At 45.0% G+C, this 17,551-nt stretch overlaps 2 protein-coding genes across 2 annotated transcripts; both read right to left on the reverse strand.

Annotated features, from left to right (window-relative positions):
• On the reverse strand, window positions 1–3,472 carry FAM177B (family with sequence similarity 177 member B). Its single transcript, XM_053460028.1, has 5 exons — window positions 3,269–3,472; window positions 2,552–2,692; window positions 2,082–2,148; window positions 1,205–1,302; window positions 1–259 (listed from the first exon to the last, which is right to left on the reverse strand). The coding sequence occupies exons 1-5, from the start codon at window positions 3,290–3,292 to the stop codon at window positions 68–70; spliced, it is 522 nt and encodes a 173-aa protein (XP_053316003.1). The 5' UTR covers window positions 3,293–3,472; the 3' UTR covers window positions 1–67.
• A 3,496-nt stretch (window positions 3,473–6,968) lies between these two features.
• BROX (BRO1 domain and CAAX motif containing) lies at window positions 6,969–16,150 on the reverse strand. The gene is made up of 12 exons (XM_053460025.1): window positions 16,012–16,150; window positions 13,114–13,220; window positions 12,934–13,030; window positions 12,385–12,480; window positions 12,012–12,084; window positions 11,423–11,528; window positions 10,235–10,324; window positions 9,754–9,839; window positions 8,932–9,013; window positions 8,581–8,731; window positions 8,006–8,165; window positions 6,969–7,426 (listed from the first exon to the last, which is right to left on the reverse strand). Exons 1-12 carry the CDS (start codon window positions 16,110–16,112, stop codon window positions 7,340–7,342), a joined length of 1,236 nt encoding a protein of 411 aa, XP_053316000.1. The 5' UTR covers window positions 16,113–16,150; the 3' UTR covers window positions 6,969–7,339.
• Between the last annotated feature and the right edge of the window lie 1,401 nt (window positions 16,151–17,551).

A 17,551-nucleotide genomic window follows, 5' to 3' on the forward strand; every position in this document is an offset into this window, starting at 1 on the left:
ACGTCTATGGTCTATGAGGTTACCATCCTACGGTGTTGACCGTCTCTCGTAATTGGGAAGTCTATTTCTATTGCTCCCGAGGCGCGCTGTCTGAAAGCTGCGTCTCTGCGTTCGGCTGAAAAGCGTCTCCGGTTTGAATACTCGCGTCTGAGCTGCGAATGGTGCCATATTCCACACGCTGTGTCTGTAGGTGATGCGTTTCATCGGGAACCTCCGTCTGCCTTCTCTCCATTTCATCTTCATTGCCCTCATCTTCACTCTGCGGAGAAAGTATATATGGTGCAGATCTTTGTGGCATTATCCTTGCTGACCCCCCCCCATAAAATGCAGGATTTCTCTAGGCGTTCAGATGGGGCCCCTCCATTATTAAAAACAGTGTAGGCATACTCCCCAGGTGGGGTGGAAAAATAAAATTGTAACGTGCGGCCATGTCATTTGGTGGCCACCAGCTTTATCGTACCAGTAACGTAACTTTCGCTAGTATTCCCCCCCACGGATCTGCTGGCTCTCTGCCTCGGCTCTAAGTTTGACAAGATATAAAGAGCGCCATTTTGCTTTTATGTTATTGCAACTGATTTGTTGTGGATTATTTGGTTTTCCTCCATTCTTACAAAATCTCAATTCTTGTATAATTATAAATTGTAGCTGAACCGTCCCCTCCACTGAGTTTTTACCAGCCCTCTCCGAAGGCCCGGAAATAAACTTTTATGTTTCGTTATATATATATATATAAAAAAGACATATACATTGTATCGTTCCTGAATTATCTCATTATGGAGACTCTAGAACCAGGGCCGGCCCTATAATGGGGCAGACTGGGGCAATTGCCCCAGGCGGCACTTTAGAAGGGGCGGCGCTTTGTCGCCCCAAGCGCTTTTTTTTTTTTTTTTTTTTTTTTTGAAGCGGAGGAGAGAGAGGGGCACCGAGTGGTTTTCGCTTACCCGCTCGGCGCCCCTCTCTCTCTCTCCTCTGCGGCGAGTCTCCCTGTTCGGTCCCAGCTTGTAATGCAGAGCGCCGGAAGTGACGTCAATTTCCGGCGCTCAGCATTACAAGCCGGCACCGTGGCAGAGCAGGGAGACTCGCCGCAGGACTGTTTAAAGGTAAGTACCGGCGTCGGCGGGGGGGGGGCGGCGTTTTAAACTTCGCCCCAGGCGGCGTTAAGTCTTCGGCCGGCCCTGTCTAGAACCCAATGTCACATGTTTACCTCATCCCGTGTCCTGTGGTATTCATCAATGGCGTACTGATACTTGGGTTCATTCAGGCCAAACAAGTTAGCCAGCTTTCCACCCAGAACCTCACAGGCTACAACAACAAAAAATAAGCGTGTGTTGGTTTTATGTCACTCAGCAGAGCACCATCACTCCCATCACTCCTTTATCACTCCCATCACTCCTGTGTTCCAATGACCCTTTATCACTTCCTTCACGCCTGTGTTCCAATGGCCCTTTATCACTCCCATCACTCCTGCGTTCCAGTGGCCCTTTATCACTCCCATCACTCCTGTGTTCCAGTGGCCCTTTATCACTCCCTTCGCTCCTGTGTTCCAATGACCCTTTATCACTCCCATCACTCCTGTGTTCCAATGGCCCTTTATCACTCCCATCACTCCTGTGTTCCAATGACCCTTTATCATTCCCATCACTCCTGTGTTCCAATGACCCTTTATCATTCCCATCACTCCTGTGTTCCAGTGGCTCTTTATCACTCCCATCACTCCTGTGTTCCAATGACCCTTTATCATTCCCATCACTCCTGTGTTCCAGTGGCTCTTTATCACTCCCATCGCTCCTGTGTTCCAATGACCCTTTATCACTCCCATCACTCCTGTGTTCCAATGGCCCTTTATCACTCCCATCACTCCTGTGTTCCAGTGGCCCTTTATCACTCCCATCACTCCTGTGTTCCAATGGCACGTTGTGTTCGCTAATTCAAGTCTAAGTGTCTTATGTTGCATTTAGTTAGAAAAATGTTAATTCAGTGCTGTGTGTGACGGCGGTTTAAAGGGACGCTGCAGCCATTGTATGCACAATAGAGACAACAAATTGTGTAGCAATTTGACAGTTTTCTTTTGAGTTACTTACTAAAGAAAACAGTGGTGGCCACACGTAGCATCCAGAATCGTACAAACGTTCCCCAATCCATCTTTGTCTGTAAGATAAAAGGAAACCAGTTACACCGGATCGATATGTTCCGTTACCGAGCATCTTCGCAGATCCGCGGGTGAACGGATGCAAGCGTATCACAATATAGGGATTTCTATTTTATTTTGATGGCTATTAGAAAGTGTAATTTTCGGCCAATGAGGGACACACTCCCACCCATCGGCTCTCCTGATTTATGAGCAATTATAATGTATCGGTTTGTCTTAGTCTGTCAATTCTTGTCAGACCCCTTGAATTCATGTATTGTATTAAGCGCTGCGTAAACTGTTGGCGCTTTATAAATAAAAGATAATAATAATAATAATAATAACTTGTATTATAGAAGGAAGGCCAGGAGCTTGCGTGTGAAGGCTTTAGACGGTCTGGAGGTCCACCATGGTAAAGCTCACCGTGTCCACCTTTTGAAAGACTACCCTGTGTTCCTCCTCTTCCTCCTCTTCGTCGGTGCTGTATTCTTCCATGGTTTCTCCATTAGCAAAATAGATTATCCTCTTAGGAGCTTTTTCTCGATCCGCATTTTCAAGTTCCTTCTGCGGAGGAGAACCATGTATGACCTGCTATTCCCACACCATCTGAAGTAGAGTCTTCTACCAACGGGCGCCCTAAGCAGCTGCTCACCACCTCCACCCGGCACTTTAACCGCGGGGACGCCCATAATGCGTTATATGGCATAGTAACCATGGTTATGATGCACTTCGCTAAAGATTGGGGGTATTTTAGGAACGTATCCAGTATATATCTGATATGTCTGACTCGGGTCTATCCCAGGATTTAACTTTCAGCGCACCTACTCTGCTATAACCAAACGCAGCGTTATGGACGTCGTTCTTAGTGCTATTTTATGCCCCAAATTTTGCCTCATTCATAATATTTCAGGGAATGCTTAAGTGTCATGTGACACAAAGGCAGACACTATTGCCATAGAAACACAGGCTTTTTTAAAAATAAAATTAGACCTTTGATGGAAAGAAGAAAATGAAGATATCTAAGTGGCGCAGCACCTTTAACTGGCCGTGATACCAACTTTGTGACAGGGGACACAAGGGGCCTTGAATCAATATTACTGCGTAATACATCATTTTCATTAATAAATGATTGCTACTCACCAATATGATGTCACCGTCTGCCATGACAGTCACTCCAAATGATTCTAAAGAGCAAAGCGAGGAGGAAAAACAAGAAAGTCAGGATGTTAGATTACAGAAACTTTGTCTCTGAACCGCCTCCTACGGGGAGGACCAAGGCGGCAAAACAATGTGAGGCTGTAGATGACCACAATAAAGCACTGGTTTAACTGGGTCGACGGGAACTGGGAACAAAGAATCAGCGCAATGTCCAGGATTACAAAACCACGAAAGCAAAATTAAAAAAGAATTTAAAAAAGAAACGTTAAGTTTGATAATGTTACTTGTAATGTAAGACAGACTTTACTGAGAGGGTGGTAGATAAATGGAACAGCCTGCCAGCAGAAGCGGTAGATGGTAATACAGTAAGGGGATTTAAACATGCACGGGATAGACATACGGCTCCTGAATCTAAGACGAGACCAACGACTGATTAAAGTCTGAGTCTTTACAGCAGGAGAAACGGGCAGACTAGACGGGGGCCGAATGGGGCCGATCTGCCGGCTGGTTCCATTTTTCAATATACTTTATTATCCTATAATCTGTTCCGTTTAAATGTGAATCAGTCGCAGCTTCAGAACAGTTCTAACGATTGATATCCCTGGCTCGACAAACCGAAACGAGAAACGCATTATCCTTTACCCAAGAATGCATACACACTACCATTTACCAAAGAGTTAAAAATAACATAGAAAAGTGCGGGCGAGGAAGTGAATTGTATAACCTTTGTACAGCGCTGCGGGACATGATGGCGCTATATCAAACAAGAACTAATAATATTCAATAAAAAAAACAGCAAAAAAGCTTAAAAGATGAAATTATATAAAATAATTCTTCTAATAGACGTGGCAGCTGCTAATTCAATAAAAAAGTAAGTGCTATATATATATATATAAAATAGTTATTATTACTCTCCAGAATATCATTTAAAAGTCTCACCTTTCCTCAGACTACCCTGCTGTCCTGTAGAATGGTTCACAGTCCTGTAAGTGCTGTCCTGGTTGATGTTCGGCAGCGTCCTGCTGGTTCTCCACGTGGTGATTTAATGGACACCTTTCATAAGGTAGCCTCGCGGCTACTGAAACCCATTCCACCTGCTCACCTTAATCTTCGAAATAAAAATAGGGTAGGCTTGCTTGCTTTTGCTCTGTCTGATATCGGCCCGAGAGGTGGGGGGTATTACACAAAGAAGGGGAACCAATTATTATATATATATATCGTATATATTCCAATTAAAATGTTTACACTAAGCAGAGGGCTTTATAGAAGGTCATGATGAAGGTCGATGGGTTTTTCTGCCTCCTCTAAAGAATTGAATTATTAGCGACATTGTGTTCCTAGCCGGTAGAGCTCGTAATGAACAGCCCGGTCTGTGTGTCGTTACACCCGGTGGACTGCGGAGGCGGATCTCACCCTTACTTTGTTTGGTTTTAGGGCAGACCAGACTTTTCCCATTCTTAATCTGAATTATATCTGATTTCTGGCAGAAGGATAAGGGAGGTTCTATTTGGCATTTATGCTGATTGAAAAACAAGCTTTGGGTCAAGCATAGTCAGGGTGTAGGAGCAGTGGAATAGCTGTAGTAGAGTCGAGATGTAGGAGCAGCTGAACAGCTGTAGTAGAGTCGAGATGTAGGACCGGTGAACAGCTGTAGTAGAGTCAGTATGTAGGAGCGGTGGAATAGCTGTAGTATAGCCAGGGTGTAGGTGCGGTGGAATAGCTGTAGTAGAGTTGGGATGTAGGAGCGGTGGAATAGCTGTAGTAGAGACGTGGAATAGCTGTAGTAGAGTCGAGATGTAGGAGCGGTGAACAGCTGTAGTAGAGTCGAGATGTAGGAGCGGTGAACAGCTGTAGTAGAGTCGAGATGTAGGACCGGTGAACAGCTGTAGTAGTCAGTATGTAGGAGCGGTGGAATAGCTGTAGTATAGCCAGGGTGTAGGTGCGGTGGAATAGCTGTAGTAGAGTTGGGATGTAGGAGCGGTGGAATAGCTGTAGTAGAGACGTGGAATAGCTGTAGTAGAGTCGAGATGTAGGAGCGGTCAACAGCTGTAGTAGAGTCGAGATGTAGGAGCGGTGAACAGCTGTAGTAGAGTCGAGATGTAGGACCGGTGAACAGCTGTAGTAGAGTCAGTATGTAGGAGCGGTGGAATAACTGTAGTATAGTCGGTATGTAGGGGCGGTGGAATAGCTGTAGTATAGTCGGTATGTAGGGGCGGTGGAATAGCTGTAGTATAGTCGGTATGTAGGGGCGATGGAATAGCTGTAGTATAGTCGGTATGTAGGGGCGGTGAAATAGCTGTAGTAGAGTCGGGATGTAGGAGCGGTGGAATAGCTGTAGTAGAGTCAGTATGTAGGAGCGGTGGAATAGCTGTAGTATAGTCGGTATGTAGGGGCGGTGAAATAGCTGTAGTATAGTCAGTATGTAGGGGCGGTGGAATAGCTGTAGTAGAGTTGTGATGTAGGAGCGGTGAACAGCTGTAGTAGAGTCAGTATGTAGAAGCAGTGGAATAGCTGTAGTATAGTTAGACTGTAAGAGCAACCTAGAAACCATATTACTCTCACAACCCCACAAAGATCTAAGACCAATGATAACAAACTCACTTCTTGGGTGGGACAACCATCTCACATGGCAGTAGTCTTGGAGAAAGGCATGATATAAGTCTGGTGACATCTTTAAGAAGCTGATAAGTAGATTAGAAGCTTTCATAGATATTGAGATGGTTGAAAGATATCCCAAGTCTCTCCAACTGTCTTCAGGCCTATAGTCACCCATTGTTTTTGAGCCTGGTAGGTCATGTTTTTCTGATATTTCACGAATTGGAACTTCCTTTAGTTGGTTATAATGTGACAGACCCCCCATGGTGGCACCATTGTGGTATTGCTGATTTACTTCAAGGGATAAATTGACCACTCACACCTATATGTGTCTTATTTCATTTTATAGGTAAGTTCTACTGGTTCTGCTAAAGCATTCCTCATACTCAAAAAAGTTTCTGCACCTCCGCTTACCATCGAACACACTGGTTGCGGTACATATATCTACACTACACAGAGCCCTGACCTTAACCCAACTGACAACTTTGGGATAAATTGGAAAGCCAAGCCAGACCCCCTCGTCCAGCATCAGTGCCTATCCCCACAAACGTTCTTTTGGTTGAATGGGCACAAACTCCCACAGAAACGCTCCACAATCCCGTAGAAAGTATTTCCAGAGAAGGGGTGCACAACTCCAAATTAATACCCATTGGTTTGGAATGGGATGTCCACCAATCTTATACAGGTGTGATGGTCGGGTGTCCACATCACATGCCGTTGGTGATATAGCGTGGAAGTGGGATGTGCAATAAATCAAGTACAGCAATCATACTCTAACATACTGCTTTCATTAAAAACAAAAAGCTATGCCAAAAGTAATATATTTTATAGGACAGACTTATTTGTGATAATCTGGCAAAAATGTTTAAACCTCAAATATGCTATACGGCACATAACCAAACATTTTGGGCTATAAAAATATGCCAGTGCATTGCCTAATCTCATTAGTTAAGCTCTTCTCTCAAAGAGGACCAGAAACAGAAGTCCTACCACCTAACATACGCACCGTACACACACACACACGCGTTGCACTACCCTCTAATGCACACATGTGTGTACCGGCACACACGCTAAATAAAACTCAGGATTGAGTAAATACAAATTTAGTTTGTGTCATCAAAAAGTAAGAATGTACATATACTTTGTGAATATATTATAGTTCTCTATTTATATGTTAACTTATCGGGTTTCTTGTTAAAACGAGTTATTGAATCATCGGAAGGCTATGAAAAAGAAAAAAAAGAGCGCAATCGGAATCTCAAGTTTGTGTTCGTTTACAGAAATAATTGCTAAGGGACAGCTTGCTGCGGGTAGACGGCTCGCTATAGGATATCTATACAGTAGGCAAGCATTTTACACGGGGGAGGCAGACGGGAATCGGGATGCCACGGCCACGGTCTGCTGAACGTGCGGAGGCAGCTCTGTCGCCTCAATGTCAGAACTCGTCAATGCATGACATCACGAAATTTGGCACCCGCTGTCCTTCTGCGGTTTTATGTCGGGTTCCTTCACCGGTTTCACCTCTTCTTCTTTTTTGGGTTTAGCCTGAAAAGAAAAATACTACTTTAGGATCGTATCGGTGCATTAAAAGTACAGAGCACCAAGCAACACCCTGCTTTATGTACGCTAAATAGTCATGTGTTGGGGGATTATTCACTAAATTGTTACGTGCGGGTGAGAGTAAAAAAAAACAACCCATATAATCTGACCTCAATTTACTAACGCAAAGTGACAGTATAAAGCGGCTTGATTTCCATGTGATAAGCCTATAAATTATAGGAATTTGTAACATTAGACAATGTCTTCATCATTTATCATTTTACATTCAGTGTCAGCCAATGAAAACAAACTCTCATAAATGGCTTATAAACTAACTTTTGAATTTCAGCAAGGCTAATAGAAATTTAACTTTCCCCGACTTGATTTTTTAATTAACGTCAATGGGAACTTGGCACAGGGAGCCGGCGTGGCGGAAATTCACTACGCCAGATCTGTTTGGGCATTTCCCTCTCGTATGTCATTGTAAATTCTGTTGACTTGTTGGTCTTTAGTGAATGCTGGCAAACTCTGGGATGAAAAACACTCAAACAGCAGCCACAGAGAGGAGAATGTCCTATTCCTTACGCCGTCGTCTTTCGGTCGCTTGGTAAGGTCGAAACCGGCGTGAGTTTCCGGAGTCCACAGCGGGCTGATAGCGGGGAGTTCGAAAGGCACGGGCTCCACGAGACCATAGTTTGCTTTGAGCTCCAGCTCCGGGGCCTGGGGTGGCACTTTTTGGAAGTATCTAGAATGCAGAATAATTGTTTATTGGAAACAGAAATGAAATGCGATACACACAGCGCTCAGAAAGGCTACATGGCCAGGCACAAAAGGTGCTTTAGACAACAGGAAGAAAGAAAGGTGTATCATGACTGGCATAAAGATCACTTTTATTTCAAACAATAGATCCCGGTAAGTTATCAGCGTTGTTGGATGCTCTGTAAATTAGATTTACGGAGGATCTGCTGTCTGCGGAGGCACCTGGTAGAGACACGGAGCTTCCAGGCACGGTGTTTGTCTTTATTTGGAGCCAGTCCAGTACTATATAATACACCGCGGCCGTTCCTGTACCTTCAGGTTCAGCCTTCCATTCAGTGACCCCCTGAGAATACTCGGGCGACTATCAGAGAATTGCCAGATGCTGCTAGCCCTTTACTTACATGAAGCCGTTCTCTCGCTGGCATTTTTCCAGGGTGTTTTTAACCACAGCTCCGAGCTTCCGGAAGAAGAGATGTCCCGACGGTTTTGCTGTGGTTCCGGGGCCCTTGGTCTGGCCATATTCTTTACACAATGCTTCCGCCTTGCCATAAACTACAGAAAAACACACAAAAAAAAACCCATAGCGGACGGCAAACATTAACAATGTACCCCCGGAGCTAATGTTTGCACACTCCTTTCACTCTTATTTAATTATTACTTGTGACATTAGATTCTCAGCCTGATGCCGAGATACTTTTACGTCTTTCTAAGCCGTCTCTTTGTTCTTCTCTCCATCCGCCGGCTCTACTTACACTTTTCGGCTTCCTGCAGCGACCTTATGGCTTCGCCGCACTTATCCCCGGACAGCAGGGTCTCGCCGTGGTAGCAGAACGCCTGCGAGAGGGGAGCAGATATACAGCGATTTCATCATCAATACACAAATCCATGGGCAAACGACAGCAAAGTATTAAAAATGTTAAGTTCCATGTATTTTACTGAATGTAGCACTTTTTGTAGCTAAATGAAACGTTTAAAAGCCCAGCCCTCCTGGAAACAACTATTCCGCTGTGTGAAATACTGCCCCATTCATAATTACAGTCACGGACATATCATGTGACAGAAAAGCAGGCCCTGATAGGCAATTACCGTGAAAACTGAAATTAATAGTTTCAGTTCTTGAAAAAAAAATGCCAGATCTGCTAAGCTGTGTTTGCTTAGTGTTCTAGTGAGAGCAATAAGTGTTTTGTTAGGTGGAACAGCACCTTTAAACCACGGTGAACAGGCTGCCGGCACAGGATAGAGTAGCTTGGGGAAAGAGGCGAAGCGTTTGGGCAATTTTTATGTCGTGGGGCATGGCGTTCCTAAGCGGATCCCCCCATGGACCATTCTTGGTACATAAAAGTTTAGGGGAGTTCATTAAATCTCATTAAAATTCTCAAAATAAGAGCGTGGGGTTTTATTTATCATCATACGACCACCTGTTCTTTAATCAAAACTGCCCCAATATATACATAGTAATGTCCAGGAACTATTGTTGGGAACGGAAATCCTCATTTAGGGTTCTCAAGGGCCTTTAGGGTTCCTCTAATCGGGATTGTTTGTCACCGACTAACGCGTTTTGCATCATTACTCACGTAAGCCATGTAGAAGCACATCTTCAGCTGGATGTAGCTCCTCCACTTTGCTATGTAAGCCGGGTCTAGGCTGGAGAGCGTGTGGTCTGCACAGAAACACAAAGAACGACCCCGAGCGCGTTTGTTAAAGGAATTACTGCTCATCTCCATCATTTACACAGCGGTTTATTTTTCACCGATCGGAATATAAAGCTTGTTCTCTGATCAAACTGTCACGGCCCCTAGCAGAGAAAGGGCAGTAAAGGTGTATGCGAATAAGCCGATAATGATTTACTTTGAATAAATATAAATGTTGAAAATGATCTCACTGTATTAGTCTCTACCACTTCTATCTGAGCTATCTGAGTAACCCAAAGCTTCCTTACAGTACATCTAAGCTCCTGGATCTATACTTTTAGACTACGACCTCCTGTTGTAATAGATCTCAAAGCCGCTTCTTTTCTCAATAAGTCATTACACGTAGCGTAAGTGATGTACGCACCGACTCGCTGGTAGAAGTTGGCGGTTTCGTGGGCCAGAGCAGCTATCAGACCAGCATTGTGCTTCAGTTCTATGGCGCGGGCGATGGTCACTGCAACAACGAGGGTTAATCATGAAAAATACATTCTTAATGCGTCCGGATTACAGTTACAGAACAGATCAAGTCTTTCCGTTTATTAATAAACGCCAATCACAACTGGAAGCTAATGAGAGCTCTCTGCGATTTGCGTTTCCACTATTATGTTTAGGGATTTCTTTCATGTTCAGGCGATCCTCGTATTTCTGATGCGTTGGGCGTCGGAATAGAGTGAAGTTAAGTGAAACATACACTATGTTCATAAGTTTGGGGTCACTTAGAAATGTCCTTGTTTTCAAAGGAAGGCAAATTTTGTCCATTGAAATAACATAAAATGGATCCGAAATCCAGCGCAGACGGGGTTAATGATGTGAATGACTATTGTAGCTGGAAACTGCTGATTTCATCATAGGCGTACAGAGGCCCTTTATCACTCCCATCACTCCTGTGTTCCAAAGGCCCTTTATCACTCCCATCACTCCTGTGTTCCAATGGCCCTTTATCACTCCCATCACTCCTGTGTTCCAATGGCCCTTTATCACTCCCATCACTCCTGTGTTCCAATGGCCCTTTATCACTCCCATCACTCCTGTGTTCCAATGGCCCTTTATCACTCCCATCACTCCTGTGTTCCAATGTCCCTTTATCACTCCCATCACTCCTGTGCTCCAATGGCCCTTTATCACTCCCATCATTCCTGTGTTCCAATGGCCCTTTATCACTCCCATCACTCCTGGGTTCCAATGGCCCTTTATCACTCCCATCACTCCTGTGTTCCAATGGCACGTTGTGTTCGCCGATCAAAGTTTAAAAGGCTAATTGGTGGTTAGAAAACCCTTTTGTAATTATGTTACAGCAAGAAATGTCCTTGTTTTCTGTGAAAACAGCTGAGTGACCCCAAACTTTTGAACAGTAGTGAAGCTATAGTCCGATTTTTAGTTACAAACGGTACTCATGGGTTTAGATCTGTGACTTAACGTCTCAAATTAGGAAAAGAACATTCTCATGATGTTTAATCGTTTGAATTTCTTTTAGCATAAACCATCAGCGATATTATATTAAAGTCTGGAAATAATTGCCCTGATGCCCAAAGAAAATAATGTGGAGCGATACCTTCTTGTGCCTCTGCCTGGCACTGAATGATATAAGCGTCCATCACTCTACTTTCCAAATCTCTGCCTTTTTCCACTGGCGAGATCAGTTTTGGGATGTGACTTTCCTGTAAGAAGAGACCAGATATTTTTCATCAATATGCAGGTGCGGAAATAGTGGTCACAATGCCAAAGGATGATGGGAATTGTAGTCCAATGGCACCTAGAAAGCACACTCTGTATGTAAACAAAAGCTGTCAGATAAACTAAGCGCTCACAGGACATTTGGTTTTAGGAGAGCGCGCATGCGCCTCTAGTGCTAGAGTTTACATCTGCTTAAGGCTATTATCACAATTATTGTAGGAAGAAGCAGCAGTTTAAAACGTGATATCAGCGGGACTGCAGCTCCCACGGGGCACACAACATTACTACATAATAGGGGAAAAAAGACACAATAAACAGCTTCTAGATAGCTGTGAGAATTAGGAAGGCTGTAAAATAAATATATTAAAAATATTCAAAAACATTTACGGAAGTATTTATAAAGCACATGAACATTTATTATGGGGGGGAAATGAATTGCAGTCGAACAGAACAGAAGCTGTTAATACCTTCAAGTGCTTGAAAATACCAGCTGCGATTTTCAGACTCTTGTGAACATCTTTGGCCTCGTCCTCCGTAACACTGCGACAGATTCAACGAGAGAATCATCTGAATGAACGCACAGGTGAAAAGTTTACCCCCATTAAGTGTCCATTCGTCATCTACAAGGGCCATTGGAACACAGGAGTGATGGGAGTGATAAAGGGCCATTGGAACACAGGAGTGATGGAAGTGATAAAGGGCCATTGGAACACAAGAGTGATGGGAGTGATAAAGGGATCGGCCATTTATAAGTAAAGTTGGATAGTTCAGTAAATGCCCCTCTTACTCGCGCCTGCGCAGGACTGAAGTGTTATAACGCTGGTTAATTAGTAAACTTACCCTTCTTTGCCAGCTAACCGCGAGGCGTATTTTGTATACCACAGGGCTACATTGAATCCAATGGACACCAACTCAAAAACGGCATCTTGCTGAGCGCTACATGAGGGTGAAGGAGAAGACATCGCTGCGTTAGCAATCCGATGAACATTATTGCCGTTTCCAGCAAAAAGTAAGAAAACGGGACCAATCCCCATGTTTGGAAATAATTTATTACACAATTTAACTGTTTATATGTATTTCTGAAGTTTTCCTGAACTACACAGAAACACATAATAAACCCTGGAAACATGACTTGCTCCTTGGTCTGCTCTTCTATTCTGTATTGTCGTATGCCTATCTCATACATGTTTCAATGCCTTACTGTAATAACATCTACCACCTCTGCTGGGTGACTGTTCCACTTATCTACCACCATCCCAGTAAGTAAAACTTTCTTATGCCACATTTAAGCCTCTAACCGCTTGTGCTCACATTTCTCCTTCTTTGAAATAACCTTCTCTCTTGTACTTTGTTGAATCCCTGTATGTGTCACACGATAAATTAGAATACCTGGGGACATTGCCTTGCAGGGTGTCCGTCCATTTGAAGTTTTGCATGTATCGCAGCTTGTTGTCGTCGGTTCCCCCATCCAGTGAGTTAATGAAGCCTTGAATTAGAGAGATTTAGGTAAGATTCTGATTTGTGTCATTAAGGGCAACTAAATAGTCAGTAACGGCCACCAGTGCTTACCCACTAAGAGGGAGAGGTAGGCATCTGTAGCGTTCTTCATCACTTCAGGATTGCAGGTGATATCCGTGAATAGTTCCAGAAGGCGCGCTCGAGAGGCTCTTAAATCACTGCAGAAACATAGGTGATGTATGATGTCATAACTCCACCGATGCTGTATACAGTAATATAACCTCCCAACGCTATATACAATAATAACCCCCAGCGCTGTATACAGTAATTTAACCCCCAGCACTGTATACAATACTATAACCCCCCAGCGCTGTATACCGTAATATAACCCCCCCAGCGCTGTATACAGTAATATAACCCCCCCAGCGCTGTATACAGTAATATAACTAGGGCTGCAACTAACGATTATTTTAATAATCGATTAATCGGCCGATTATTTTTTCGATTAATCGATTAATCGGATAAAAAAACAATATGCAAATTTTTCGTTTATTTAAAAGAATTTAATGAACTGGATGTTAAAAAACAACTTAAAATTTACATTAACATTCTTATTTTGTTATGATGTAATAAAAAACAATATTTTCAAAGTACAAGAACCCAAACACAATATTTATGAAACAAAATAACCCCAAACATTCTGAAAAGAGGTGGACTATTACTGTTCAAGAAACTTTGCCCCAGCACTTTGCACTTTGCACCCAGCACTTTGCACCCAGCACTTTGCACCCAGCCCTGGCACTTTGCACCCAGCACTTTGCCCCAGCCCTGGCACTTTGCACCCAGCATTCAGCACTTTGCACCAGCACTTTGCACCAGCACTTTGCACCCAGCCCTGGCACTTTGCACCCAGCACTTTGTACCCAGCACTCAGCACCCAGCACTTTGCCCCAGCCCTGGCACTTTGCATCCAGCACTTTGCACCCAGCACTTTGCACCAGCACTTTGCACTTTGCACCCAGCACTTTGTACCCAGCACTCAGCACTTTGCGCCCAGCACTTTGCCCCAGCCCTGGCACTTTGCACCCAGCACTTTGCACCCAGCCCTGGCACTTTGCACCCAGCACTGGCACTTTGCACCCAGCACTTTGCACTGTGCCCCTGCACCCAGTCTCCAACTCTGCCCTGCACCCAGCCCTGCCCCCACATTCTGCCCTGCCCCCACACTCACACTCTGCCCTGCACCCACTCTGCCCTGCACCCACTCTGCCCTGCACCCACACTCACACCCTGCCCTGCATCCCCACCCCCACTCTGCCCTGCACCCAGTCTCCCACTCTGCTCTGCACCCACACTCACACCCTGCATCCCCACCCCCACTCTGCCCTGCACCCAGTCTCCTGCCCTGCACCCCCCACCCCCACTCTGCCCTGCACCCCCACCCCCACTCTGCCCTGCACCCCCACCCCCACTCTGCCCTGCACCCACACTCACACCCTGCCCTGCATCCCCTGAAACCCCACTCCCACCCCGCCGTGGACCCCCACCCCCGCGAATCGCTCTGTGCGAATGGAGCCACTCGCACAGAGCGAACCGCTCTGTGCGAATGGAGCCACTCGCACAGAGCGAACCGCTCTGTGCGAATGGAGCCACTCGCACAGAGCGAACCGCTCTGTGCGAATGGAGCCACTCGCACAGAGCGAACCGCTCTGTGCGAATGGAGCAACTCGCACAGAGCGAACCGCTCTGTGCGAATGGAGCCACTCGCACAGAGCGAACCGCTCTGTGCGAATGGAGCCACTCGCACAGAGCGAACCGCTCTGTGCGAATGGAGCCACTCGCACAGAGCGAACCGCTCTGTGCGAATGGAGCAACTCGCACAGAGCGAACCGCTCTGTGCGAATGGAGCCACTCGCACAGAGCGAACCGGAACACGTCACATCCGTCACGTAGCTAGAAGAAGGCGGAGACTGCAGAGCGTGTAGCAGAAGCGGGGAACGCTCGCGGAGGTAAGTAAAAGGAGCCGAGTGCTCCAACAACGAATTGATCACTCGATTAATCGATAACGGAAATCGTTATCGATGATTTCCGTTATCGATTATTATCGATTTTATCGATTCGTTGTTTCAGCTCTAAATATAACCCCCAGCGCTGTATACAGTAATATAACACTCCCAGCGCTGTATACCGTAATATAACCCCCAGCGCTGTATACAGTAATATAACCCCCCAGCACTGTATACAGTAATATAACCCCCAGCGCTGTATACAGTAATATAACCCCCCAGCACTGTATACAGTAATATACCCCCAGCGCTGTATACAGTAATAACTCCCCCAGCACTGTATACAGTAATATACCCCCAGCGCTGTATACAGTAATAACTCCCCCCAGCACTGTATACAGTAATATAACCCCCAGCGCTGTATACAGTAATATAACCCTCAGCTCTGTATACGGTAATATAACCCCCAGCGCTGTATACAGTAATAAATCCCCCCAGCACTGTATACAGTAATATATCCCCCAGCACTGTATACAGTAATATAACCAGCACCGTATACAGTAATGTCGGTCGACCAACAGAAACCTGGTTTTATCTCGTTTTGTTCCAATAAACTCCCTTTATCTGCAGACCTGGAGCTGCCATCGCTGTCGGTCATGTAATATGACTTTCCCTGCTAAACACCACACTGAGCTGACACTTTATGGCAATGCTAATGAAGTCCGTTCCTCCATAGACTCTCATTGGTCAGAGAGTCCAGCTGAATGATTAAAACATTTCATTGTTCACAAGAAGTCGGGGGTTTGTTTAGTAGATCGGGGCTCAGATAACAGAGCGAGAACTCATACAAACGGCTGATATACAGCGGCCTGAAAACATTATTTTATTCAAACACCAGAACTGTTTTTTTTGTTTGATTTTTAAAAAGAAATCAGTGCAAGATTTTGAAGCCTTACTTTTAATAATTTAAAAAGTAAAAACAACTTTAAAAGGAGGAGCTCACCTGCAGATCTTTGACGCGGCCGGTGTGGATGCCACGCCATAGTAATTAAAGGAAACCGGAGCGGTGGCTTTCAGGGGGTTACGATGAAACCAGTGGGTCATTGCGATGGATTATCCTTCCTCACAACCTGCGCGGCTTCTAGAAAGTCAAACACAACTTGTCTTAAGAAACAGTAAGTGATAGAATAAAGGACGTTGTAATAGACTACATCAGGGCTCATCGGGTAATTGGAGGTGAGATGAACCAACCTTGTGGAGAGCTTCTCCTACGAGAGCGGCCGGGTTGGGCCAGCGTGACTCTTAAACAATTTGAGACAAAATGCTTCATTTCAAAGCGACTCGTGGGTATGTGAATAACCACCATCATTCCCGATGTTCTCTTGTAAAACATCTGGACCATCAAACACTACAAGAGCATAAAGCTTCAGAGGAGAACATTCAGGAAGGAGAGAATTCCGTGTCTATTCCTCTCGATGCATACGAGATAAACATAGCTGGTTACTTTAAGTTATGGCATCAAAAATACACAAAGGACCGCGTTGGCTGGACGGGAACATAGGGAATGGGCTCTGGTTTAGGGAGGCGTCTTCTTTGAAGGACGGTGAAGTTTGAGAGACTTCTTGGAGGTGAGGGATAAAGCTGGGGTGAGCCGAACGCTTTAAGTGTGTTATGAATGGCCAACTCCAGTGAGCTTCTCGGGCAAGAAGACCTTAGGTGGTCCAGCGTATTAGTTAGCGAGGGGCAAGTAATAAGAAGAGACCTCGGATGGCCGGAAAGCTTGTATCACTTTAGATATGTTTTTCTATGTTGGCCCAATAGGAGTCATCAAGCGAAAGATCACAAGAGCACAGCTTTTGTCTTCTTCTTCTGTGCCGGTAGGTCATGTGACAAGGAGGGGACACTAATAGGTTAAATAAATCTGTGTTTATTAACGAAGAAACTAATTTGTATAACACACAAGTGCGTGTTTCGTGCCGGTGAAATGATTACGGCTGATAAAAGAAAGCTTGCGGCAGCGATTTATTCCCGTTAATATCGGTGTCCCGGCCAAACGCCGTACAATCCGCCGGATCGGCATTCTTCATGAGAAACGTTACGGCGGAGGGGCGATAATACCGTGAATGGTGTGAATGCCGTAAATCATTATAGTAGGCCGTGTAGTCTTTGGCCAGGATATCAGGGGTCGCATCGCAGCCACGGGCGTTTGTTTTGTTCCTCCGTGAAATGTTACCGTGACCCCGGCGATACAAAGACGTCTTAATTCTAACAAAACTCAAATTCCGCCCATTGAATAGTCCTTCTATTCTTCATCAGGGAAACGGCCACGTGTTCGTTCCAAAAGGGTCATTTTTTTATTAATGTTTCTTCCCTGAAACGCAATTCCAATGGATCTGTATCCTAACCTTCGCTTACAAACAATCAGCAGATTTAAAGGGGAACAGTCCCAACCCCCACACCGATACAGTGTCACACGAGGAAGGTGATGTCACTGAACTGACATCATATTAGTCATTTACAAAGCAGTCACCTGATTATATACC

This window comes from Spea bombifrons, chromosome 3, assembly GCF_027358695.1.
Source record: "Spea bombifrons isolate aSpeBom1 chromosome 3, aSpeBom1.2.pri, whole genome shotgun sequence".
Taxonomy (NCBI): Eukaryota; Metazoa; Chordata; class Amphibia; order Anura; family Pelobatidae; genus Spea; species Spea bombifrons.